Source organism: Pelophylax lessonae (assembly GCF_965119305.1).
Source record: "Pelophylax lessonae genome assembly, chromosome: 3".
Lineage (NCBI taxonomy): Eukaryota > Metazoa > Chordata > Amphibia > Anura > Ranidae > Pelophylax > Pelophylax lessonae.
Genome location: NC_138770.1, coordinates 118,903,383 through 118,930,857, shown reverse-complemented (window position 1 = coordinate 118,930,857; position 27,475 = coordinate 118,903,383). Strand labels below are relative to the sequence as shown.

Below are 27,475 nucleotides of genomic sequence, written 5' to 3'. Positions count from 1 at the left end.
GGAACTGAAGCCACAGACCTCCTATATATATGAGCTAGGCATCCAGCTCCTCCCAGTGGGAAGGAGGAGCCGCAGGGTGGGAGGCTACAAGAAACCCAGAAACCAAGATGGCCGCCAGCACATGTCAAACAAAGGAGAACAGCAAGAAGGTAAGACCATGACAATATATATATGTATATATATATATATAAGGAAATTCCATTCCTGGACTTAAACATCTCTTTTGAGGGAAATAAACTAGTAACATGGACACATAGAAAAGAAACGGCAGTAAACACACTATTACATGCAGAGAGCCATCACCCAAAAGCCCTTAAGAATGGGATTCCAGTAGGACAGTTCCTCCGTATCAAGAGGAACTGTAAAGATACTAAACAATTCCAAATGGAGGCCAAACAAATGTATGAACGCTTTCATGAGCAAAGTTAATAAGAAAAGCTAAAAAAGAACATTCAAAACAGAGAGATACATTATTGAAAAAAAAAAAAACTTAAAAAGACAAACAAATAGAATCGAACCATACGAGATTCATCACCAATTATGAGCGACAATGGGGTACAATTCAAAATATATTACAAAAATATTGGCATATACTTACAGCCAACCCTTTAATTTCACAGATAATTGGCCCAAGACCACTTATGACAGCACGTAGAGCTCCAAACCTAAATGACTTCCTAGTCCATTCAGAATTCAGAAGAGAGAATTTGAATGATTGGCTTACAGACACACCAAGATCACTGGGAATGTATCCCTGTGGTCACTGTCAAATGTGTTCATTTATTGATAAAACTCAGACGTTCATTGATTTAAATAGAGTGAAATCCTTCAAAGTTTTACGATTTATTAATTGCTCCACAAGCAAAGTGATATATATGTTAGAATGCCCATGCAACAAAAATGTATATAGGGAAAACAAAAAGACAATTTAGAATTTGTTTTGGTGAACATCTGAGAGATATCAAAAAATCAACCAAAAAAAATGAAAAGGAGAAAGGGAAGTTTAAGGAAATTCCCCTTGCATTACATTTTAGAAAATTTCACGGAGGTAAAACTGTCGGATTGAAGATAAAAGGTATCTTTGCTTTAGATTTACCATGTAGAAGGGGGGATTTTGATAACATTCTACTACGTAAAGTAAAATATTGGATATATAATCTAAATACTTTAACACTGAAGGAGTTAAATACAGAACTTAACCTTAAAGTTTTCCTAAATGAATAATCCAAAGTCCTTAGACTAACTAATCCCCCCTACCTCCCTGTTAATATAAATTTAGTGAGAGTTGAATTTCTCTAGGACTTTTTACCACTCTTTGCATGAAATATCTATAGCTGGTTCATATTTAACAATTACCTTTTCAATAATTAATTTTTTATTTTTCATAATTTCCTGTGTATATATGTATATTGCTTTAATTTATTAACAGGAAAATACTTCGGAGATGCCAGCATTCTAATCTCAACATCGCTATCCTTACTGTATTTATCATTATCTGTATGTTTACTTTTAAAAAGGCTTTATATATAGATTTAAGGAGACTTAAGGGGGAGAAATCCTCCCCTATAAAAGTATTTCTATATATGATGCACTGTATATTATATTATGTTTCTTTAAAAACTAAAATTGAGAGATAGTAGACACAGAAAAGGAATACAGCAGGAAAACTAGATATATTACATAATTATCCACAAGATAGAGCTAGTTGTATTCCTATTTTGCAATCCATTAACTGCGGTGATGATGGAAAGCCACTAGAGAGAGTCCGTAATTGTCAATTACCTACTGGCTATATAAGGGTCATTTGAATAACCACCCCTTGTTCTGAAGAAGTCCGCTGATTGGCGGACGAAACGTGTCAACAAACATTGTGACGTCATCACACTCAGAAATGGTGGACTCGGAAATGGTGGAGGCATGCGTTTCCAATGCCGACATCTCAACAGAGAAGTGAAGAGACAAGCCGGACGGCCTTAACTCCCTGCACATGAAAATTTGGCTTAGGAATTACAGAGCATGCTAATTCAATACTTGCAAGCCCTTAATCACCCCTATGGAACAATCTAATTAAATGACGGATCAAAGAGGAATAAAAGATGGAACAGCTACATTATACTGAATAAAGGAAGGTAGAGCGGTAAGCATTAATGGTCTACTGTATTTGCTGATAACAACTGCTAAAATTAACTACTTGGCTCTCTTCTGTACTATTACTTAGTTGCTACAACTACTTTAAATGGTACTATCTGTTTGGATCCATATGTATGAGTTTAGCAAGGAAGTTTAAAGAGGACTGTACAACTAAATGCTGGTACAAGGGATAGTAGAGCTATAGGCAAACTGTGGATCACTGGGATATACCTCAAATTGTCTGTATAGACTGCAACGACTGCTTGGCTCCCTCCCCGCTTGCTTGCTACGCTGTTGCTGCACTTGCACTATATATTTATTTCCTCTATTGACTTCCTTTGGCTTGCTCTGTATTCTACAGCTTGCGAACAATTAAACTGTATATACTCAGCTACTTGGTTCATCAATACAATGGGAATTGCATGTGTCTAATGAATGGATTCTAAAGAATGGAGAAAAAAGGATTATTATCCCAGGCTGCACTACTATATCTCATGGAATTAGAGCTTATTGGATTCCAACTTTAGTTGCCCTTTTGAAAGATCTAGCCATTGAATGCATCCACTGCTCATATTCTAATGACCTTTTTAGACCTTGTGTATATTCTTGGGTTATAATTAACGGTATATTGTTACCATCTAGTGCCTATCTAGCTAATTGACCCACGGTTTGTTGTCAGACTGAATGGGAATTTATCCCACTATTAAGATGACTGCTCTTTAGTCTCTGTCACTAAACATAGTGGATTAATAACAGCTCTAATCATTCCCTGTATTCCATTCATTTTCCGGGATTGTTTTTAAACTATGTATTGATGATAATGTGTTGTTATTTGTCTTCGGAAGATATAGGATATTCACATGGATTAATTCTGTATATCTTCTTATCATCAATAAATTCAATTTTTGTACCTCAAGGTGCTTGATCACTTTAAAGCTTACTTTGTTACAGCCTGTTCTTACAGCTGTAATTTCTCTCTATTTTTTGTTGTAGGAAAAAAACTGGCATCAGTAAGAAGGGGTAGGAAAAACACGCCAGCATAGGTAGTTCTTGTCAGTAATCCCAGCATTGGTAATAGGCAAGGTAAACTGCTTAGAGACTTGGAAATACCCACATCCTTAATACACTGAAGAAATAGGTATGGACCCCCTTATGGGTGGGACTGTTAAGGGCATAATGTGAAAAAGTGTGTAGAAAGTGTAGAAAAATATTTATTGATGATTATAATAACAACATATTGGTAATAAGTGGTTAAAAAAAACCCAGCATTGATAGCAATTTGGAGGAAAAACACCCATCATCAGTGGACAATAGGAGGAACAATACTTTGGCATCAGTAGCCCTTGAATGGAAAAACATACCAGCATCGGTAGTTATTGGGAGGAAGAACACTCCAGCTCTGGTAGACAGGGAAGGAAAAACACCCCAGTACCGGTAGCCACTTGGGGGGGAATAAAAATCTCAGCACTGGTAGTCTGTGTTAGGAAAAAACCAAGCATCATTAATAAGTGGTAGAAGAAACACCCAGGTATTGATGGACATTGTCAGTTCGTGAGAGGAAAACCCGCAGCATCAGTAACAGTTGGTAGATAAAATACACCCTAGCATCAGTAGTCATAGTGAGGGGATACACCTGTATCAGTGGCCAGTATGGGATAGGACTCGCCAGCATTGGTGGTTACTGGAAGGAAAAATACCCCATCACCTGCAGTCAGTAGGAGGAAGAATACCAGGTATTAGTTATAAATGGCAGGAAGAATGGCCCAGCATCGACAGTCAGTGAAAATGCACACCCCAGAATTGATGGTAAATAGAAGGAAGAATACCCCGGTATCGGTGGTTAGTGGGAGGAAGAATACTCTGGCAATATCTTGGCGTCAGTGGGAGAAAGAAGAACCTGGAATTGGTGGTAAGTAGAAGGAAGAATATCCTGGTATCGGTGGTTAGTGGGAGTAAGAATACTCTGGCATCTATCGTCAGTAGAAGGAAGAATACACCGAAATTGATGGTAAGCAGAAGGTAGAATACCCTGGTACCGGTGGTTAGCGGGAGCAAGAATACTCCATCATCTGAAGTCAGTGGGAGGAAGAATAACCTGGAATTGTGGTCAGTGGGAGGAAGAATACCCTGGAATTGTGGTCAGTGGCAATACTTCGACATTGGTGACCAGTGACCAGTGGAAAAATACCCCAGCATGGGCATCAGAGGGAGGAAGAATATCCCGGGATTGTGGTCAGTGGGAGGAGGAATATCCTGGCATGGTGATCAAAGGGAGGAAGAATACCCCGAGATCATGGCCAGTGTAAGGAAGGATACCCTGGCATCTATCGTCAGTGGGAGGAAGAATACCCTGAAATTGATGGTAAGTAGAAGGAAGAATACCCCAGTACAAGTGGTTAGCGGGAGGAAGAATAATCCATCATCTGTAGTCAGTAGGAGGAAGAATACCCTGGAATTGTGGTCAGTGGGAGGAAAAATACCCTGGAATTGTGGTCAGTGGGAGGAAGAATATTCCGACATTAGTGACCAGTGGAAAAATACCCCAGCATGGGGGTCAGAGGGAGGAAGAATATCCCGGGATTGTGGTCAGTGGGAGGAGGAATATCCTGGCATGGTGATCAAAGGGAGGAAGAATACCCCGAGATCATGGCCAGTGTAAGGAAGGATACCCTGGCATCGGTAGTCAGTGGGAGGAAGAACACCCTGGAATTGATTGTAAGTAGAAGGATGAATACCCCAGTATCAGTGGTTTGTGGGACGAAGAATACTCTGGCATCTGTAGTCAGTGGGAGGAAGAACACTCTGGAATTGATGGTAAGTAGAAGGAAGAATACCCCAGTATCAGTGCTTAGTGGGAGCAAGAATACTCCATCATCTGTAGTCAGTGGGAGGAAGAATACCCTGGAATTGGTGGTAAGTAGAAGAAAGAATACCCCGGTATTGGTGGTTAGTGGGGGAAGAATACTCTAGCATCTGTATTCAGTAGGAGGAAGAATACCTTTGCATCAGTGGGAGGGAGAAGACTCTGGAATAGGTGGTAAGTAGAAGGAAGAATACCCCGGTATCAGTGGTTAGTGGGAGTAAGAATACTCTGGCATCTGTAGTCAGTGGGAGGAAGAATACCCTGAAATTGATGGTAAGTAGAAGGAAGAATACCCCAGTACAAGTGGTTAGCGGGAGCAAAAATAATCCATCATCTGTAGTCAGTGGGAGGAAGAATACCCTGGAATTGTGGTCAGTGGGAGGAAGAATACCCTGGAATTGTGGTCAGTGGGAGGAAGAATACCCTGGAATTGTGGTCAGTGGGAGGAAGAATACTCCGACATTAGTGACCAGTGGAAAAATACCCCAGCATGGGGGTCAGAGGGAGGAAGGATATCCCAGGATTGTGGTCGGTGGGAGGAGGAATATCCTGGTATGGTAGTCAAAGGGAGGAAGAATACCCTGGGATCATGGCCAGTGGGAGGAAGGATAACCCTGACATCCGTAGTCAGTAGGAGGAAGAACACTTTGGAATTGATGGTAAGTAGAAGGAAGAATACCCCAGTATCGGTGGTTTGCGGGAGGAAGAATACTCTGGCATCTGTAGTCAGTGAGAGGAAGAACACCCAGGAATCGGTGATAAGTAGAAGGAAGAATACCCTGGTATCGGTGGTCAGTGGGAGGAAGAATACTCTGGTATCTGTAGTCAGTGGGAGAAAGAATACCATGAAATTGGTGGTAAGTAGAAGGAAGAATACCCTAGTATCGGTGGTTAGCGGAAGCAAGAATACTTCATCATCTGTAGTCAGTGGGAGGAAGAGTACCAGGTATTAGTTATAAATGGCAGGAAGAATGTCCCAGCATTGACAGTCAGTGGGAAAAAGTACACCCCAGAATTGATGGTAAATAGAAGGAAGAATACCCCGGTATCGGTGGTTTCTGGGAGGAAGAATACTCTTGCATCTGTAGTCAGTGGGAAGAAGAATACCTTGCTGTCAGTGGGAAGAAGAAGAACCTGGAATTGGTGTTAAGTAGAAGGAAGAATACCCTGGTATCGGTGGTTAGTGGGCGTAAGAATACTCTGGCATCTGTCGTCAGTGGGAGGAAGAATACCCCGAAATTGATGGTAAGCAGAATGAAGAATACCCCAGTACCGATGGGTAGCGGGAGCAAGAATAATCCATCTTCTGAAGTCAGTGGGAGGAAGAATACCCTGGAATTGTGGTCAGTGGGAGGAAGAATACTCCGACATTGGTGACCAGTGGAAGAATATCCCGGGATTGTGGTCAGTGGGAGGAGGAATATCCTGGCATGATGGTCAAAGGGAGGAAGAATACCCCGGGATTATGGCCAGTGGAAGGAAGAACACCCAGGAATTGATGGTAAGTAGAAGGATGAATACCAAAGTATCAGTGGTTTGTGGGAGGAAGAATACTCTGGCATCTGTAGTCAGTGGGGGGAAGAACACTCTGGAATTTATGGTAAGTAGAAGGAAGAATACCCCAGTATCAGTGCTTAGTGGGAGAAAGAATACGCCATCATCTGTAGTCAGCCGGAGGAAGAATACTCAGACATTGGTGACCAGTGGAAAAATACTCCAGCATAGGGGTCAGAGGGAGGAAGAATATCCCAGGATTGTGGTCGGTGGGAGAAGGAATATACTGGTATGGTGGTAAAAGGGAGGAAGAATACCCTGGGATCATGGACAGTGGGAGGAAGGATAACCCTGACATCCGTAGTCAGTAGGAGGAAGAATACTTTGGAATTGATGGTAAATAGAAGGAAGAATACCCCAGTATCAGTGGTTTGTGGGAGGAAGAATACTCTGGCATCTGTAGTCAGTGGGAGGAAGAATACCATGAAATTGGTGGTAAGTAGAAGGAAGAATACCCTATTATCGGTGGTTAGCAGAAGCAAGAATACTTCATCATCTGTAGTCAGTGGGAGGAAGAATACCCTGGAATTGTGGTCATTGAGAAGAAGAATGCCCTGGAATTGTGGTCATTGAGAAGAAGAATGCCCTGGAATTGTAGTCAATAGGAGGAAGAATACTCAGACATTGGTGAACTGTGGAAGAATACCCCCTGCATTGGGGTCAGAGGGAGGAAGAATATCCCAGGATTGTGGTCGGTGGGAGGAGGAATAGATTCTGGCATGGTGGTCAATGGGAGGAAGAATACCCTGGCATCTGTAGTCAGTGGGAGGAAGAATACTACCGCATCTGTAGTAATTGAAAGGAAGAATACTCTGGTCTATGGGAGGAAGAATATATCATTATTGTGGTCAGTGGGAGGAGGAATGCCCTGGCATGGCGGTCAATGGGAGGAAGAATACTCTGACATTGGTGGAAAGCAGGAGTATCAGTAGTTAGTGTGAATAACACCCTAGTAACAGTGATCAGTGGGAGGAGGAATACTCCAGCATTAGTGGTGGGTGGAAGAACACTCCAGAATGGGAGACAGTGTGAGCAATCAGAGGTCTCCTGCTGCCCATGTATCATTAAAACAATTCTATAACAGACTTTTAAAAAAAAAACATCCACCCCACAATCGACCACAGACTAGTAAAACCCTATTTTGCTACTAGTTCTCCAACACCAAACATATTTAGGGAATTTATTTCCCTTAACAAAGATGGCGGCTTAGGCGTCTAGTGCACAAGGTCTCGCGAACACAGGCGTGAAGGGTTGCATACCTGAAGTTACGTCAGGCATGTTTGCGGTCACTTCCGGCAATAGGGGGAGTGTGATGACATGAGGATGGGGTTCTATCGGGAGCAGCGGCGGCGGTGACGATGGTGAGTGGTGGCGATATACCGTTCTGTGTAGGGGAGTGAGCGACACCAGAGGGTTCCCGGGGATCAGGGCGGGGTGACCTCACGTGTGCCCTGATCTGGCTCTTTCTAGTCTGACCTGGCTGTGTGTAGCAATAAAGAGGACCTGTCTGTTACTGGCTGCTGTGTTGTGTTCATTCTTCCTGACTGGCTGCTGTGTTGTGTCCATTCTTCTTCCTCAGTGGCTGCTGTTTTGTGTCCATTCTTCTTCCTCACTGGCTGCTGTGTTGTGTCCATTCCTCTTCCTCACTGACTGCTGTGTTGTGTCCATTCCTCTTCCTCACTGGCTGCTGTGTTGTGTCCATTCCTCTTCCTCACTGGCTGCTGTGTTGTGTCCATTCCTCTTCCTCACTGGCTGCTGTGTTGTGTCCATTCCTCTTCCTCACTGGCTGCTGTGTTGTGTCCATTCCTCTTCCTCACTGGCTGCTGTGTTGTGTCCATTCCTCTTCCTCACTGGCTGCTGTGTTGTGTCCATTCCTCTTCCTCACTGGCTGCTGTGTTGTGTCCATTCCTCTTCCTCACTGGCTGCTGTGTTGTGTCCATTCTTCTTCCTCACTGGCTGCTGTGTTGTGTCCATTCTTCTTCCTCACTGGCTGCTGTGTTGTGTCCATTCTTCTTCCTCACTGGCTGCTGTGTTGTGTCCATTCCTCTTCCTCACTGGCTGCTGTGTTGTGTCCATTCCTCTTCCTCACTGGCTGCTGTGTTGTGTCCATTCCTCTTCCTCACTGGCTGCTGTGTTGTGTCCATTCTTCTTCTTCCTCACTGGCTGCTGTGTTGTGTCCATTCTTCTTCTTCCTCACTGGCTGCTGTGTTGTGTCCATTCTTCTTCTTCCTCACTGGCTGCTGTGTTGTGTCCATTCTTCTTCTTCCTCACTGGCTGCTGTGTTGTGTCCATTCTTCTTCTTCCTCACTGGCTGCTGTGTTGTGTCCATTCTTCTTCTTCCTCACTGGCTGCTGTGTTGTGTCCATTCTTCTTCTTCCTCACTGGCTGCTGTGTTGTGTCCATTCTTCTTCTTCCTCACTGGCTGCTGTGTTGTGTCCATTCTTCTTCTTCCTCACTGGCTGCTGTGTTGTGTCCATTCGTCTTCTTCCTCACTGGCTGCTGTGTTGTGTCCATTCTTCTTCTTCCTCACTGGCTGCTGTGTTGTGTCCATTCTTCTTCTTCCTCACTGGCTGCTGTGTTGTGTCCATTCTTCTTCTTCCTCACTGGCTGCTGTGTTGTGTCCATTCTTCTTCTTCCTCACTGGCTGCTGTTTTGTGTCCATTCTCCTTCCTCACTGGCTGCTGTGTTGTGTCCATTCTCCTTCCTCACTGGCTGCTGTGTTGTGTCCATTCCTCTTCCTCACTGGCTGCTGTGTTGTGTCCATTCCTCTTCCTCACTGGCTGCTGTGTTGTGTCCATTCCTCTTCCTCACTGGCTGCTGTGTTGTGTCCATTCCTCTTCCTCACTGGCTGCTGTGTTGTGTCCATTCCTCTTCCTCACTGGCTGCTGTGTTGTGTCCATTCCTCTTCCTCACTGGCTGCTGTGTTGTGTCCATTCTTCTTCCTCACTGGCTGCTGTGTTGTGTCCATTCCTCTTCCTCACTGGCTGCTGTGTTGTGTCCATTCCTCTTCCTCACTGGCTGCTGTGTTGTGGACATTGGATAGTCTAAGGTAGTAATGGCAAAGAGTTTTTTTTTTCATAATTTTTTGGAAAATGAAGAAATTGAATTTTTAGCAACACAATTGTACACATTAAAGGAAGCCACCCATTGTGTACAACTATCATGTGACCTGCAAGGCGGTACACTGATCAGTCATTGGCTGTGTCCCTTGGACACGGCCGGTGACAGATCACGCCTCTACATGTACCAATAGCTGCGCAGTTGGCGCTTCCTGAGAGGATGTCGTATGACGTCCACTCAGGATCACAAAGCCACCACTTGGCCATCATTTGTCTATAGGCCAGGCGTGAAATGGTTAAAAATAGATTAAATAATTTGTATTGCATGTTGATCAGAGGGAGGGGGAGCAAAAAAGGTATTCTGTGGATACATTGTGCTTTGTTTTCCTTTTGTATGATATTGCTTACTTTGCAGACATGTTAATACATGGTTTGGTTGCTTTATGAATTATTGTGAATAATTCCAGGAATCCTTCAATACCTCTGCAATGACACAGCATGACAGAGAACACTTCTCTTCTGGTGAAGTTGATGAGTCAGTGCTAGGAAGTATCACATAGTTGTGGTATGTGCTCTGTAATTTTACCCTAACAGGTTGCCACACAGCTACACATACTTTGCCTGACAGCTTTGTTGTAAAAGAGGAACTTAAAGTAATTGTAAACGATCATTTTATAAAATATCCCATTCAGTATAAAATAGAGATGAAAGGCAAAACAGATGTTAAAAAAAAAAAGCTATCAATACCCCCACCCCCCTTTTTTATGTGATCACATTCCCTCTATTCTCAGCTGCATAGAAGCTGGGCGAAGAAGAAGCAACAGTACACTGAGCTGGAACACCAGGGATTTCACATAAAGCAAGCAATACAAAGAGAACAGGATACTTTCTCTTTCGTTGATTGCTGGACACAGCTCCAGAATCTTCTTAATCCTTGGGTTATGCTGCCCCCTACAGGAGTAGAACACTAGGCAGGAAAAAGCTTTACCACGTCTATGGGGCAGTCCTAGAGAATATACTCCCACACTCTGCTCTAGGCATTCAGTTTTCTGTCTAGTCAGGAGTAAGGACCTAGTTCCTTGCTGGGATCTCTGGTCCTGGCATTTTTTCCTTTTTTTTAATGGAAATTTTTTCCTTTTTTATTATATTCTGTTCCTGTGAGAACTACAATCAACTGCTGGACTGGGCGACGGACCGGATAGTCTAGATTCTTAAGGTCTCCCCACCTGGCCAGCGCGCAGGCCTCAGCTCCACGCTAGGTCGACTGCGACTTAGCCCCATTGGACGGGGGCTGGCCTGCGAGTTAAACGTCTTGCGGGGGTGCATATGACCTGGTCCCGGACTGAGTTGCAGTGTGCCTCTTGGCCTGCAGCACCCCCATTCCGATGGTGCGGTGGTCTGCCCGGAGCGGTACCCACTCGGTTCCATGGTGTGTTAAGTAGTGTCCCTCCTCTCCCCAAGTTGTCTTTTGGGGTGGACGTGGGCCCCTCCCTGGGATGTTTGGACACCCAGGCCTCTTGCCCCCGCCCTTCTAAATGGTCACTGTGGGTCTTTCGCCCCCCCGGGGTGCGGTTGTGAACATGCTTTGCCACATGCTCCTATGGAAGGTTGGCTGTAGTTGCTGCTGGCCGAGCTGCTGAAGCTGACTGGGCTTCTGATCATTTTTTTCCTGGGGTGCAACGGGGGGGGGGGGGGGCGGGGGTTGAGCAGGGTTCCCTGCCATCCTTAGGTTTGGTGACTGGGGCAGGGATGTCCTCGGGGTTAAAATTTAGGCCGCGGCCTACTCGGCCATGTGGCCAACTTGGGCGATGCTGTTGGGACGGCCTCAGTGGGTCTAGCTGAAGCCCCAAACCCCCCCCCCCCCCCCCGGGCATCTGCCGGACTGAGGATCTGTGCTATTTGCGGCTGGGCCCCCACAAAAATTTAGGGCACGACTTGCGGCCTGCTGGGCCATATGATCAGCTTCGCACCTCCCTTGACCCAAGTGGCACCGTGGGGGCGCTTCATTTTTAGTGACAGTCTTGCCGCCTTTCTTGTGTGAGCAGGGGTACCCTCCCTGCGCGTCCGCGTCACAGCGGGTTGCCCACCTTTAAGGGGGGCTATGTTCTATTATGTTATCTGTGGCGGGCTCTTAAGGCGACACCCAGGTCTTTTGTGGGTTCTCATAGGTGGTCCGTTTGTGGACCCTTGGCCGGCGTCCTCTTGGGGGATCGCAGTCGGTGGTCTCCCTTGATTTGGGGTGAGCTTAGTGCGTAGAGACCCTATTGGGTCTGCGTCCACACACTTCAAGTGCTGTGTTAGTGAGGATGATTTCTCTTCTACTGCAGCCGCGCATGAGACGGCGCTGGTGGATGCACTGATTGTATCGGTGAGGGCAACTTAAAAAATGGAGAATGCAGCTACTGCTGCTTCGGAGGCGCCGGTCCCCTTTGGTACCCGCAGCTCCCCAAAAGCGGCAAAGGTATTCCCTTTTCCCGCCTATTTTGACAAAATTGTTGCAAGTCAGTGACCTAAACGCAATAGGTCGGTGCCTAAGCATTTCACTAGACAGTATCCCTTTTGAAGAGTCTCTATTAAAAAAGTGGACAGTTCCACCTGGGGTGGATTCCCAGGTTCCAGGCTGAATAAATCTACTCTAATCCGGTGGAGGTGTCTCCGGCTTTTGAAGACCCTCTTTGACAGGAGAGCCAAGACGTTGCCCGCTACATATTTACTGTGGCCAGTTCGGTCCTTAGGCTAGTGTTCACCATAGCTTTGGTGTCCCAGACTTTAACGGAGTGGGCAAAGCTTTTGCGCCAGGATCTGGAGGGGGAACGGCTTCCCCCCCGCTCTTGCGGAGCTGGCAGTCCAGAGGTTACAGTTTGTGATGCCTCTCTGGATGCGGCTCCCTTCGTTTCTAAGCTGTCCCTGACAGCAGTGGTCCTTCGGTGCATAATATGGATGATATCATTAGGGGTCTCACAGGGGGGACGAGTACTCTTCTTCCACAGGCTGCCAGGGGCAAGGAGTCTTGTCGCAGATGTGGGTCCTTTTTTTTTTTTTTTTTTTTCCTTGGCTCATATGCGGCCTTTTTTGTTTCTCAGGATCTCAAGACAAAGGATCCAAGTCTGTCAGGACCTACTCGGAGGTTCCAAGAGGACCTGGTCTGGTAAGCCAAAAGCAGATTCTTCCAGACCTGCAGATAAGCCCTCTTCTGCCTGAAGGGGCTCCCTCACCCGTATCTGAGGTGGGGGGACGTCTTTGCTTCTTTCCGGACCTATGGACCTCCCTGATTCAAGACGGGGGGGGGGGGCGTCCACGAGCTGATTTGGTCCAGCTACAAGATCAAGTTTTGGTCTTATCCTCCATTGAGGTTTTTTCTTTTCAACCTGCGTTTGTCCCCAGACCGCCTGAGGGGTCTCTTCTGGGAAGTGCAAGACTTTCTACTAGGGCTGCACGATATTGGGAAAAAAGTACATTGCAATATTTTTTTTCCAACGATATATATTGCGATATTGAGAGAGCCGTCAATCCAGGCTAAAGTCAACAATTACCGTCTGGGACAGCCAGGGTTAATGTTACTGTAGGGATGGGATGAGTATTGCAGCAGCCTTCTTCTGTGTTATACTGCACTGGGACAGTCAGGGTTAATGTTACTGTAGGGATGCTGGGATGGAAATCATGGACATGGAGTATTGCAATGCAGGCAGCAGCACAGCCTTCTTCTTATTATAATTGCAGTCAGATACAGCCAGGGCTGGCCAGGGTTAATAATGGTATATATTTATCAGGCAGCACTATTGACACTCAGTGAGAGTCGGTGTACTGTGGATGACAATCTGGATTAGGCACAGTCGCTCTCAGTCGGGACTCGCAGTGGTGGTAGGAGAGGAGCCGGTAGAAGAACACAGCCTCAGCCTGACTCGACAATCATCCGTCCAGACTCCAGCCCACACGTTCAGTGGAGTCTGCCGCCCTGCAGCTAGTTCTCTTGACCGGCGGCACAGCGAACCAATCACGCCGTGAGTAGCGGCACAGAGCGAACCAATCAGGTGTGCAGGCATGCGTGATTGGTTAGCTGTGCTGCTACTCACGGCGAGCTGCTCACCGCTGGCGTTGAACTGTGAGTCCTCCCCCCGCCGACTTCTCCCTGGCGCTGAACTGTGAGTCCTCCCCCTGCCGACTTCTACCTGCCGCTGAACTGTGAGTCCTCCCCCGCCGACTTCTCCCTGCCTAATTAATATTGCATCCTCGGCGATGCGAATATCGCCCACCCCTGCTGCACGATAGTCGATAGCCCATCTTCTATCGTTCAGCCCTACTTTCTACTACAAGGGGTGATTGTTCCGGTTCCAAAATCTGAAGGTTTTCAAGGTTTCTAGTCAAACCTGTTTACAGTTCCCAGGAAGGAAGGCAAGGTATATTCAATCCTAGACCTCAGGGCTTTGAACCGCTTTGTGCAGATACAGAAGTTCCAAATGGAGTCCATTCGAAAGGTAGTGGCATCCCCACATCAAAGGACGCTTACCTTCATATTCCAATATATGTCGGTCTTCAGCGTTTCCTCCTCTTTGCCGTAGGTGAGGAGCATTATCCATTCATGGCATTACCCTTTGGTCTCACCTCAGCTCCTCGGGTATTTACAAAAGTGTTGGCATTGTAGCGGCAGCGGGGGAACGCGGTACAGGGTACCTGGACGCTCTTCTTCTACGAGCAGAGTCTACGACTGCTTTAAAGGACAACCTGGAAATTACTGTACGGACTCTGCAGGAGTTTGGTTGGAATTTGAACTTTCAAAAATAAACTCTGGTTCCGTCCAAATGGGGCTTTCTGGGTCTGACTCTGGACTCGGTTTCAGCTAGGGTGTTTCACCCAGGGGATAAAACTCCTCCAAAAGCTGCAGGATGTGATATGGCTCCTGTTGTCCAGCAGTCAGTCATCTTTCAGGACTTGCATGCGGGTGCTGTGCCTAATGGTGTCTACCTTCGAGGCGGTTCCGTTTGCACAGTTGCACTCGAGACCTCTGCAAAGAGAGATTCTTGCCTAGTGGAAAAAAAATCCACAGTCTCTAGACAATCCTGATCCTGTCGAGCCGGGATACGAGGGGATCCATGATATGCTGGCTTTGCACTCCGGCGCTTCGACAAGACAAATCCTTCCTTCCCCCTGTACTGGACGATGGTCTCCACGGTGCCAGCCTTTCCAGATGGGGAGTCATTTTGGGCACGGATGTGCTCAAAGGGTCTGGACTCTGGAGGAGACTGATCAATATACTGGAATTTCGGGCGATAAGATTTGTCTGGGGGAACATCAGGCGTCAGTGATACAGGTTTGCAAGCCGGCCACCTCCTCGTCTGGTCACACCTTTACAAAATGTTATGATGTACTGGAATCTGAGGATGCTGCTTTTGGCCGCAAGGTTTTGCAGGCCGCTATTTGAGAGAACCTGGTCCTCTTTGAGGGTGTATTGTTTTCAGTTGAGCTCCATGTTACCTGGTTGGCTAGGTTTAGCCTTTTAGGGATTTTTTTTTTCTGCTGTGTTTCTCCCACCCCTCATGTTTAACACTGCTTTGGGCCTTCCCAAAGGTTAGGAAGATTCTGGAGCTGTGTCAGTGAATGAAAGAGAAAATTTAATTTTTGTCTTACCGTAAAATCCTTTTCCCACCCCTCTATTGAGTTGGGTTATTTTTCTTCTGACACTGCTTGTAAAACCTAAAGCCTAGAGCCGAGTGTGGGAGTATATCACCTGGGACTGCCCCATAGGCGTGGTAAAGTTTTTTTTCAGCCTAGTGTCCTACACCTGTAGGGGGCAGCATAACCCAATGATTAAGAAGATTCTGGAGCTGTGTCCGTCAACGAACATCAGAGAAAAGGATTTTACGGTAAGACAAAAATCCAATTTTTTCATACAAGTACATGGTACAGCAGGCACATACCAGGAATATGAAATGTTGGGGTAACAAACCAAACACTTTAACCCCAATCCTATAATTTTAAAGAAAAAAAAAAAAAAGTTAAATTAAAAATGGTAATACATTTGAAGTGGATCTTTACTGTATCTGAGCACCAAAAACGCTATTTTAACCAGTTAAAGACCAGGCATTTTCTGGCACTTTTTGTTTACATGTAAAAATCATCTGCAGGTTTTTTTTGCTAGAAAATTAGTTAGAACCCCAAAACAATATTTTTTTATCTTAAAGCAGAGGCCCTAGAAAATACAGTTGGTGGGTTTTGCAGTTTTTATGGTCGCACTATATTTGCGTAACAGTTTTCCATGGTGCTGTATGAAGCTTCCTAAAAACAGAAGCTGGGGCCTTCATGTGATGCTAAATCTCCATGATTCAAGGAACTAAAATCCAATATATGGAAGGACTGTAGAACTTGGGAGGGAAGTGCTAGATAAGGCTGAATGTCCTCCAGCCAAGAAAGGAGGCAGGCTCCATCTGCAGCTTCTAATACACATTGTAAGAAGCTCACAGTGTGCAGTAAAATCAGAATAAGAAATCTCAGTAGAGGAGAGGAGCCTGTCCAACTGTGCAAGACTGCAGGAAAGGCTGGAATTCAGCTTTAATTGTCTGTGCAAAGAATGTTTTTTTGTTTCCCCATCTGGTGTTAGATGGCAGAGATTTTAGCATTTTGTTGTTTTGTATTGGAATGTACATTGGAATTAGTCCATAGTAAAGAGAACATCCACCCTTATTTGGTAACAGTTCTAGATTTGGGGAATTTTAGGAAGACCTATTCTTCCACATTGCTATATTGCAGCAAGAGGCTGACAGACGGCCTTTCCTCGGACAGAACGACTGCTGGCGGGGATGATCAGTATTCCTCTGCTATACAGAAAATGCACATATATCTGTGGGGAGTAGAAATGAAATCCTATTCTGAACACAGTGATCAGAAATTATATGAGAACTGTGAGTTTGTATGGCAGAGTCTTGTGGTAGGATACTAAAATCTGAGTGCTACCTGTGTATATTCCTCTGTATGTGTGTGTGTGTGTATGTATGTGTGTATATATAGATGGGCTGTCACTGGATCCTGTTGTAATCTGGGTGACTCATGTCCTCACTCAGCATTTTCTTCCAGTCTGTCACCTACACTGAATTGTCATATGATTAACTTTGCCATCTGGAAGCTTTGTAACTCTTTCAGGGTAAGTATACCCAGTGCCATTCGACCAGCCTTTCTCATCCTTTTCATTGTGGAGGGAACCTTGAAATAATGTTGAGGTCTTGTGGAACCCCTGCTAACATGATCATACTGTATCTACAGCTCACTGTTTTATTAGCTACTCTACACTGGTGATCAGTGGGAGAAGAGCCCCCTTACCTTGCTGGTCAGTAAAAGGAATGTCCTGTTACATTGGTGGTCAATAGGAAGAATGCTACTTACATTGTGGGTCATTGGGAAAAATGCTCTTTCCATTGAGGGTTAGTGGGAAGAATGCTCCTTTTATTGGCGGTGAGTGGAAAGAATGCTCCTTCCATTGGATAAGCTGCTACTGCACGCTGCTCAAGGAGCACTAGAGCAAGGTTCCCATTGCAGTTGCTGGCAGGAGGCGGGTTTTTCTACTCACCGAGGTTGCTTTAGAACAAAAATGAACTGTTGGTTTTTAGATGCCTTCTGTATTATTGCACCTAGAATGTATTTAGCTGATTTAAACTGAGAATTTAGTGCAATACTATTGGAAAATTGAAATATACTTTTTAAAAAAGCCATCTTAAGAGGATATCTATTTATTATATTTATGCATATTAGAGGATATTATAAAGAACTGTCCAAGTGTCTTAAAGCAATTGTAATGGTATTTAAAAAAAAAAAAAAAACAAATAACAATCATGTCTATATTTACCTGCTCCGTGCAATGGAATTGCACAGAGCGGAGGCGAACCTCCTCTTCTCAAGTACCTCAATGACACTTCTGGCCCCTCCTCTCTGTTCATTGGCCCCGGGGGGAAGCCGCTTCCCATTGGGGCACTCGTGTGTGCTCATTGCTGGGTTCATTGACACAGACAGTGGGACTCGCTCGCGATGCCCCATAAAGCCAGTGAGACCCAGAAGTGAGGGAAGAGAAGAGATGCAGATGTACACAGCGCTGGATTGAATGAGGGCTCAGGCAAGTAAAAGGGTGAGGGGGGTGGGGGGATGCTGATGGCTTAACATTTTTTTTACCTTAATGCAAGGAATACATTCAAAGAGAAGTATGGCCTTTTTTTTTTTTCCTATTTTTTTAAATGCATATTTACAGTATACTTAGGTGGATGCAGCATCGGTCCCCCACTGACTATAATACTGATAACCGAGCGATCAAACACCGCTGATCTCTCGGTTCTCACAGCTCTCTGGTCTGCCCCCCCCCCCCTCGCTCACTGTATTGCTGGTCTGTGGAGGGGGCAGGAGCGTCAGGCTCTCAGCTGGGTGCTGGTCCAGGCATGTGGCGGATTCTGATTTCATCATTGCGATCTTGCCGAAGCCTGGACCGGCTCTGTGACGTCAGCCGACAGCGGGCTTCAGCCCGATGTCTGCTGAAAACAGGTTACAGGAGTGCAGAACAAACTGCACTCCTGTGATCCACTGGAGAAGTACAACCAAACGAGCAAAACTTTAAGGTAAAACATGTTTAGGCTTTAGAGCCACTTTAAGGGGTGTTTTAGCCAATCAGACTGTGCTTTTAGTAAGGATGAGCTCAGGCATGTTGAGATCCTAGTCCAAACCCACCTGAGCTCTCCTGTCACTGTGCACTGCCAAACATAAGCTGCTGTGGCATCTCTGCCCCACAGTTGCACATTCTCAGGGGATATTTTTATATGTTCGGCTACAAGGAGGGCATACCTCGTTTCCTGAAGGGATAGCTCAGATGGGTTCAGACTAGGATGGGAACATGCCTGAGCTCATTCCTACTTTTTAGTCTTCCAGGTTGAATGGCACCCAACACCATTGTTTCTGAAACCCTTGTTTGTCATGACCGGTTTCCTTTACTCCTGGCTCTATTAATGGGGACAAATGGCATCTATTCACACACTAAGGATAAATTGGCAGCTGCCTAACAAGGCTTCTGTGTTTTTTCTCTTTGCGGAACAGTTTGATGTACTAATCATTAAAGCGTTTGTAAAGGCACATTTTTTAAAATTAAAATAATAAACATGTTATACTCCCCTGCTCTGTGCATTGGTTTTGCACAGATTGCCCCCGAACCTCCTCTTGTGAGTTCCCCTGCCTCCTCTTTTTTTGTCTGCCCCATAGCAAGCGCTGGATCTATATCGGGTTTGGGTAAGTATTTAGGAAGACTGAACATGAAGTCTTTTTTACCTTCAAGCGGTTGTAAACCGCTGCAGTTTTTTTTTTCTTACCTGCAAGGCAAAGGCATAATGTGCTAGTATGCATCCCATACTAGCACATTAGGTTAAACTTACCTGAATGAACAAGATTACTACGCCAACCCTGATGCAGCAAAAAGCAGGGGCGTAGCGAAATACAAAGTCATGTGCCACATCCTAAAAATCATTGAAATGGGAGAACGGGGGAAAAAATGGACTTTAAAGGCACCATACGTAAAAAGAACACCACTTTATTGTTGATTAGCATAAAACCAAAAACGGGTACATCAACCATCCCCGAAGGGGCGGAGACAATAGGTCAAAATGCAGGTGGCACAGTGACAGAAACCCTGCCACTAGGGCATACAAGGTGACAAGAGTGGACAAGGTAACAATAAAAGTAATAACAACTGACATGGGTGAGGGCGCTATACGCTACACTCGGGCGGCACCCGAAATATGGTAACGCAGAGCGTCCTCAACAATAAGGGTACAATTTCCACAAAGAAACAGGTTCATGTAGCCAAATGCTCTAGAGCTCTAGAGCATTTGGCTACATGAACCTGTTTCTTTGTGGAAATTGTACCCTTATTGTTGAGGACGCTCTGTGTTACCATATTTCGGGTGCCGCCCGAGTGTAGCGTATAGCGCCCTCACCCATGTCAGTTGTTATTACTTTTATTGTTACCTTGTCCACTCTTGTCACCTTGTATGCCCTAGTGGCAGGGTTTCTGTCACTGTGCCACCTGCATTTTGACCTATTGTCTCCGCCCCTTCGGGGACGGTTGATGTACCCGTTTTTGGTTTTATGCTAATCAACAATAAAGTGGTGTTCTTTTTACGTATGGTGCCTTTAAAGTCCATTTTTTCCCCTGTTCTCCCATTTCAATAAACTTACCTGAAAACGAAGCATCCATCTCTACCCAGGCTTCCTTCTGGGTTCACGGCTCCTGCTCTGTGACTGGCCGGGGCTGCGATGACATCATGTGCGGGAGGTGCCAGTCACTGAACACTGCTTTGAAGAAACGGCACGGGTGGCCATTCCTTCAGAGTGCATGTGGCAGTCATGTAACTGGCTGCTAGCTCAGCAAATATCTCCTAAACGGTGCATGTTCAGGAGATGTTTACACTACCTATAGATAAGCTTTAATATAGGCTTACCTTTAGGTAAAACTTAAAGATGGAAGTTTACTTCCTCTTTAATGCAGAAAATGCATAAAGGTAAAAGGATCTTTAGCCTTTACAGTTACTTTAATGTCTTTTATTAGACATTGTGTATTGGATGTCAGGTGTAAATTTCATGGACTGCAATTATACTAAGTTACATTGCCAGAAAAATTATCTTTTTTGTCTTCCATATAACAGGATAAAGTCATACAAAGATGAGGGAAGCCAACAACGCTGACAAAATGAAACCTCAAGACAGGTACTGTGAATGTTGTGTTTTATATTTCATGTTTTCACCTATTCAGTACGTTTTGAATTTCTGGTATATGAAAATATCCTTTCCAGATCTTAACTTTTGAATTTTTAATTGATCCATTTAATTCTCTAAAATATTCCAGGCATATGTCTTCTGTAATAAAAGAGGTTACTTATCTGCCCATTAAGTTACTTCCCCGTTAAGTGATTCTAAAGGTATTAAAAAAACATAAATAACAAGCATGTTATACTTGCCTGCTCTGTGCAATGGTTTTGGACAGAGCAGCCCCAATCCTCTTCTTTTTGGTCACCTGTCAGTGGTCTTTGCTCCTCCCTCCTGCCAAGTGCCCCCAGTAGCAAGTTTCTTGCTATGGGAGCTGTGAACAGACATTGTCCCCAAACACACAGAGCACGGCTTGCCCCCCCCCCCCCCCCACGCTCCCCACTCTCTCCTCATGGATTCACTTGCCAGTGGCTTCTGCTGCTGTGTGAACCAATGAGAAGGGAGAGACCCAGGAGAGCCCCTGCTCTCATGCACATCGCTGGATCAATATGGGGCTCAGTTAAGTATAAGGGGGGTCGGCTTCACCCAGGTATTCTACCTAAATGCATAGCATGTAAGAAGGAATGCATAGAAGGTAAAAAAAAAAAACCTGCCTTTTAGAACCACTTTAGTTGGGTGGTGAGTCCATTCTTTGCTTTTTTGCAGAGATAGCAGCCCTCCTGCTATTTTCCACTCCAAATATATCCATAGCGTGGCCACTGCTGGGTCCTGTGATGATTTAGCTGCCAGCTGGAGGAATCTTAGTGCCCAGCAGGGAATATACTATCTGACACACACACAGACGTGTTGGATAACTCTGCAAGAAACCAAAAAATGGTCTCACTGCCTGTTGGAAAAAAAAGTTCATCCTCTTCAATTATAGGATGCAGCTGCCTGAAACTTAAAACTGAACTTACTTATGCAGTGAGTCCCTCCTTCCCCTGCAAGAGTTTACTTCTCAGAGCAGACAGAACTTAGAAAATCAGAGATTTTAGTATTCTCGCGCCTTTTTTTTTTTTTTTTTTTTTTCTTATTAGAGAGTTTTTTTTCCCCTCCATGTCCTGATGACCACTTGTATCTAGTATAAGAAGTGAGGTAAGTCTTCTAAGGCACTCGGACAGCAATAAAAACACATTCCACTCCTTGACTTCTCCTGACATATTTATTGGCATACTGTACATAGAAATGCAGCATTCATTATGTTTGGCTGACTTCTGATACAATAGGAGCAATTCTCCACACATTGCACTGATGAGTTCTGCCCTGTGCTAAAAAAAAAAAAAAAAAAACAGGCCGTGTTTTGTTTTCCCTCAATGCAATGTGTGTAAATGCACTACAACTAGCAAAAAGTATTAGGCCCAACGAATGTTAAACCGCATATCAACACACGTGCATAAGGCCCCGTTCACATAGGGGCGATCCGACTTCGGGTGGCGACCTCCGAGGTCGCGGTGCGAGCAGCGCGCCGCGACCTCGGAGCGGCCGCCACGGACTTCATAACATTGAAGTCTATGGCGGTCGCCTCCGGGTCGCCCCAAAGAAGCTCCGGACCCTTTTTCTAAGTCGGAGCGACTTGTGTCGCTCCTATTAGAACGGGTCCGCAGCTTCCCTATGGAAGGCGACCTACGGCGACCAGGTCGCCTCACAGGTCGCCTTAGTGTGAACGGGGGCTAACCTGCCCTCCGTGTACACATTGCAGAGTGAATTGACATTTAATAGTAGAATAAAATGCATCCTTTTTTTTTTTTTTTTTTAAGCTAACACTGGTCAAAAGAGAAACTTTTTTTTTTTTCTTTTATCTATATGTTTTTATCTATACATTTCATGGAAAATAAAACATTTTTGCAAGAGAATATTGCCAAAAGAAACCCTAGGTTGTCCCTCAAAAAACAATAAATGTATTACTGTAGAATATTAAGTAATAACATAGTTATTGCTGCACTAACAAGGCCCATAGCAGAAAGGTTAGTCAATAGGAGTATACAGGTACGAGAGCTGAAGTCGATAACATTTAGAATATTATTTTATTTCAGAGCTTCCAGGAGCAGGGGAGGTGAGCGGAAAAGGTGTGACTCATTTGTGAACAGCTTATTTGAAGAAGCGAAAGACGCTGGCGTTCTTAATGCTTCTCCAGAAGATGAGGTAAATTGTGTAAGAATGATTGAAAAGTGCTCCTCTGTGTTCGGTGTGATGCATCAAGGTTTGTGTTGTATTTTAAAACTTTCAGTTAAATTTGTGTGGTTTTCTTAAGTTATTTCCAGGTTTTTAGATGCACACATCTGGTGGTCTGTGTTCTTGTGTGGTCTATGGATGCACACCGCTCGGCTCAGGAGCACACACGCACGGGTGCCTCCTTAGCACCCAGCTTGCTGCAGGAGGCACCCAGAGGAGGGATAAGCTGACAGTGTTGGCGGGGGACTGAGAAGAGGAGGTAAGCAACCTTTTTGTGCAATATTGTTGCACAGAGCAGGTAAACATTACCTCTTTTTTCTATTTTCCCCACATCCAATTCGCATGACAGGTGAGTGTGACCAGCTCTCAATGGAGCCGATTCACACCGGTCCGGAGCAGCCGCGGTCTGCATTAAAGAAGGGTGCTGTGCGTCTTTGGGTCTGATTTAGGTGTGAATTCAGGCAAAAATTCAGACCTGATTCACACCTGAACTAGTGAATAGGGACACACTGGACCCCAGGGACAAACCGGCGGTCGCATATGTGTGAACCTGGCCTAAAAGAGACTTTGTTACTTTTCCATTTTAGAACCTCTTTAACTACTTGCTGTCTACAGGCTGTTTGTATTGGCCTGAAAGTGGTTCAAACAGGATCACGGCTCATCTGGCTCCCATCTAGTCAGTGAAAATGACCCAGGTGGCTTTTAAGGACGCCTGATCAAACAAGCCGCAAGCTTGTTTTAACCACTTGAGTTTCAGGAGAGTTATAAAAATACATAAAAAATGTAAATTATAATAAAATAAAAATACCAAGCAACCTGTCACCTTGCTCACACACACATATGCAAGTGTATGTAAAGAATAATTGTGTATCACAGCAAATGGAGTGGGGGCAATAACTCTAAGGCCATTGTTTAAGGTTAACTTTTGGTATGTTTGGTAAGTGTTTTTCTCTAAGCAACTCCATCTTTTATATTTTACCTATAAAGTGAGTATTTTATTATTTGTTTGCAGTAAAATGAATTTTAGTGTATTTTTGAAAATTTGGATTTGATAAACTTTTGACATGTGACAAAAATTGAAACTGACACATTTTATTCTACTGGGTCCCTACTTTCAAAAAAGATATAATTGTTTGGGGGTTTACCCACTTCAGAAACACGTCCTCCCAGAACCCGTCCCCCACCCCCCTCACGCCCCCTGGGGTACGTGTCTGGCGCGCTCTGTGATCGGGGTAAAGGGTCAGTCGGAGCAGCCCTTTACCATGTGATCAGTTGTGTCCAATCACAGCTGATCACATGTAAACAAGCTTGCTGGTTACCGGCATTCCTTTCCTCACACGCTGTCGTAGCATAAGAGGAGAGCTTGAAGCCGGCAAGTGTGACAAGGGACATTTACACAGAAAATGTGTCCTGATTATCAATGCAAATCAGTGCTGCCTATCAGTGTTGCCATATCAGTGCCCATTAGTGCAGCCTCAGCGCACATCAGTGAAGGAGAAAAATTACTTGTTTGCTAAATTTTAGAGCAGAAACATTTTTTTTCAAATTTTGTTATTTTTTTCATTTGTTTAGCAAAAAAAAAAAAACCCAGTGGTGATTAAATACCACCAAAAGAAAGCTTAATCTGTCTCAAAAAGAAAGATAAAAAATATCAAATTGGTGCAGTGTTGCATGACCATGCAATTGGCATTAATAGTGTGATAGCACTGAAAGCTGGAAATTGGCCTGATCAGGAAGGGGATGAAAGTGCCCGATATTGAAGTGGTTAAAGACATTTCTAGATAAAAATGCAGTGTGTGAACATTTTTTTTACAGTTGCTCAGGACAAGTAAGTAATTAAAGCCAACCACCCAAACCACTTTTATTCACATTTACCTTGTTCCCGTGTACCTCATGTAGTACTGCCGCAAATATCTGCCCCCCCCCCCCCCCCCCCTCCAGGATTCAGTTCTCTGGCCTGAGTAGCCAGTGACCTGGCCTGAACCCTAATCACTTGATGAAGAAGACAACATCCTGAAGCCTGTATTCGCTCTGACACCATCCAGCACTGAGATTTCATAGCGTTTCCTTAAGCTGATTACAGTTGCATATATAAATCATTTAAAGACTGTAGCTCCCTTTTAAAGGAAACCTGTATTGATAACTCAAATATGCAGACCATGGGTTCTGAATTTCTTCTGACTTTACTAGCTTCTTGTTTCAGGTCAATGAATGAAAGAATTAAGGCAATCAAAAGCCAGGCAAAAGGAATTTTTCAGAAAGTCTGTCTTTAATGTCTGAAACCACATATGTGTTATACAGTCAGGTCCATAAATATTGGGACATCAACACAATTCTAATCTTTTTGGCTCTATCCACCATCACAATGGATTTGAAATGAAACAAACAAGATGTGCTTTAACTGCAGACTTTCAGCTTTAATTTGAGGGTATTTACATCCAAATCAGGTGAAAGGTGTAGGAATTACAACAGTTTGTATATGTGCCTCCAACTTTTTAAGGGACCAAAAGTAATGGGACAGATTAACAATCATAAATCAAACTTTCACTTTTTAATACTCGGATGCAAATCCTTTGCAGTCAATTACAGTCTGAAGTCTGGAATGCATAGACATCACCAGACGCTGGGTTTCATCCCTGGTGATGCTCTGCCAGGCCTCTACTGCAACTGTCTTCAGTTCCTGCTTGTTCTTGGGGCATTTTCCCTTTTAGTTTTGTCTTCAGCAAGTGAAATGCATGCTCAATCGGATTCAGGTCAGGTGATTGACTTGGCCATTGGATAACATTCCACTTCTTTCCCTTAAAAAACTCTTTGGATGCTTTCACAGTATGCTTCGGGTCATTGTCCATCTGCACTATGAAGCGCCATCCATTGAGTTCTGAAGCATTTGGCTGAATATGAGCAGATAATATTGCCCGAAACACTTCAGAATTCATCCTGCTGCTTTTGTCAGCAGTCACATCATCAATAAATACAAGAGAACCAGTTCCATTGGCAGCCATACATGCCCACGCCATGACACTACCACCACCATGCTTCACTGATGAGGTGGTATGCTTTGGATCATGAGCAGTTCCTTTCCTTCTCCATAGTCTTCTCTTCCCATCACTCTGGTACAAGTTGATCTTGGTCTCATCTGTCCATAAGCCCCGTACACTCGTACCGATCGTCGGCCGACCGATCGGCCGTCTTTTGTCCAGGGATGTCCTGTCCGCTGAAAAGTGCCAAAAGACTGCACACAAATTTTGTCGGCCAACAACAGCCGACTGCAGAAGTGATGTCATGTGATGGTTAACTTTCCCTGTGTTTTTTCTTCTCTGAGCATGCCCAGTCTTGCAAATCTGCTGATTGTCGGCCGAATTCTGTACTGACTGGCGAACAATCGGCCGTTCTGGTGTCAGCATACAAAAATTTTAATGCTTGCACGACCGATTCTGTTCGGCCGAAAGTGCGCTGTCGGAAGCATCATACTAACAAGCCTACAATCTTTACGGCCGACAATCGGTACGTGTGTACGGGCCTATAGGATGTTGTTCCAGAACTGTGAAGGCTTTTAGATGTTGTTTAGCAAACTCTAATCTGGCCTTCCTGTTTTTGAGGCTCACCAATGGTTTACATCTTGTGGTGAACCCCCTGTATTCACTCTGGTGAAGTCTTCTCTTGATTGTTGACTTTGACACACATACACCTACCTCCTGGAGAGTGTTCTTGATCTAGCCAACTGTTGTGAAGGGTGTTTTCTTCACCAGGGAAAGAATTCTTTGGTCATCCACTACAGTTGTTTTCCGTGGTCTTTCGGGTCTTTTCGTGTTGCTGAGCTCACCGGTGCGTTCATTCTTTTAAAGGATGTTCCAAACAGTTGATTTGGCCACACCTAATGTTTTTGCTATCTCTCTGATGGGTTTGTTTTGTTTTTTCAGCCTAATGATGGCTTGCTTCACTGATAGTGACAGCTCTTTGGATCTCATATTGAGAGCTGACAGCGACAGATTCCAAATACAAATAGCACACTTGAAATGAACTCTGGACCTATTATCTGCTCCTTCTAAATGGGATAATGAGGGAATAACACACACCTGGCCATGGAACAACTGAGCAGCCAATTGTCCCATTACTTTTGGTCCCTTAAAAAGTGGGAGGCACATATACAAACTGTTGTAATTCCTACACCGTTCACCTGATTTGGATGTAAATACCCTCAAATTAAAGCTGAAAGTCTGCAGTTAATGCACATCTTGTTTGTTTCATTTCAAATCCATTGTGGTGGTGTATAGAGCCAAAAAGATTAGAATTGTGTCGATGTCCCAATATTTATGGACCTGACTGTAGCTGTGTATTCAGTTGTTTGCCTACAGCTTAGCTTTGACAGAAATGGGACATGTGGTTGTATTTGTAGGATGTCTCTGTTTTTTGATACGCATCTTCCTCCTTTCTGTAGAAATCCAAATGGGTTAAAAACTTCATAATGCTGCAAAGGCTTGTTGTAATTTTTAACTTGTAGGTTTTACTTTTCTCTGCAGGCAGAAGTTGTTATCCGGATGTGGAAAAATGGGTTTACAATCAACAACGGTGAACTCAGGGACTATACAGATGCTGCAAATCGTCAGTTCATGGACTCTGTCAGGAAAGGGTAAGAGGCGCCTGATGTGTGGTTTGTAGTTTTCTGTTGTCGTCATCATGCTTAGCATGTTACTGGGCTCCCACTTGCCGACTGCCTAACTGGGAATGTACATCATGAGTTTGAGATTAAATACCAGGTATATGGCTGCAGATAGATGCTATAACGTTACAGAATGGTAGCTCCGGGAGCCATCCGGTGCCGGCAGTTTCTTTTAACCTGTTGAAATTTTTAAAGCATTGCCAATGGAGATTTTTAAGTACTGTAGTTTGGCACCATTCCACGAGCGCACGCAATTTTAAAGCTAGGTATTTA

The 27,475-nt window shown here is 44.5% G+C and overlaps 1 protein-coding gene across 1 annotated transcript in view; it reads left to right on the top strand.

Annotated features, from left to right (window-relative positions):
- The first annotated feature begins 7,796 nt into the window (after positions 1 to 7,796).
- UBXN2A (UBX domain protein 2A) overlaps positions 7,797 to 27,475 on the top strand; it is a 41,300-nt gene continuing 21,621 nt past the window's right edge. Inside the window, exons 1-4 of the mRNA XM_082251756.1 lie at positions 7,797 to 7,908; positions 20,271 to 20,331; positions 22,404 to 22,512; positions 27,063 to 27,172. Of these exons, the coding sequence (XP_082107882.1) occupies positions 20,288 to 20,331; positions 22,404 to 22,512; positions 27,063 to 27,172 (263 nt within the window). The 5' untranslated portion in view covers positions 7,797 to 7,908; positions 20,271 to 20,287. The remainder of the gene's footprint in view (positions 7,909 to 20,270; positions 20,332 to 22,403; positions 22,513 to 27,062; positions 27,173 to 27,475) is intronic.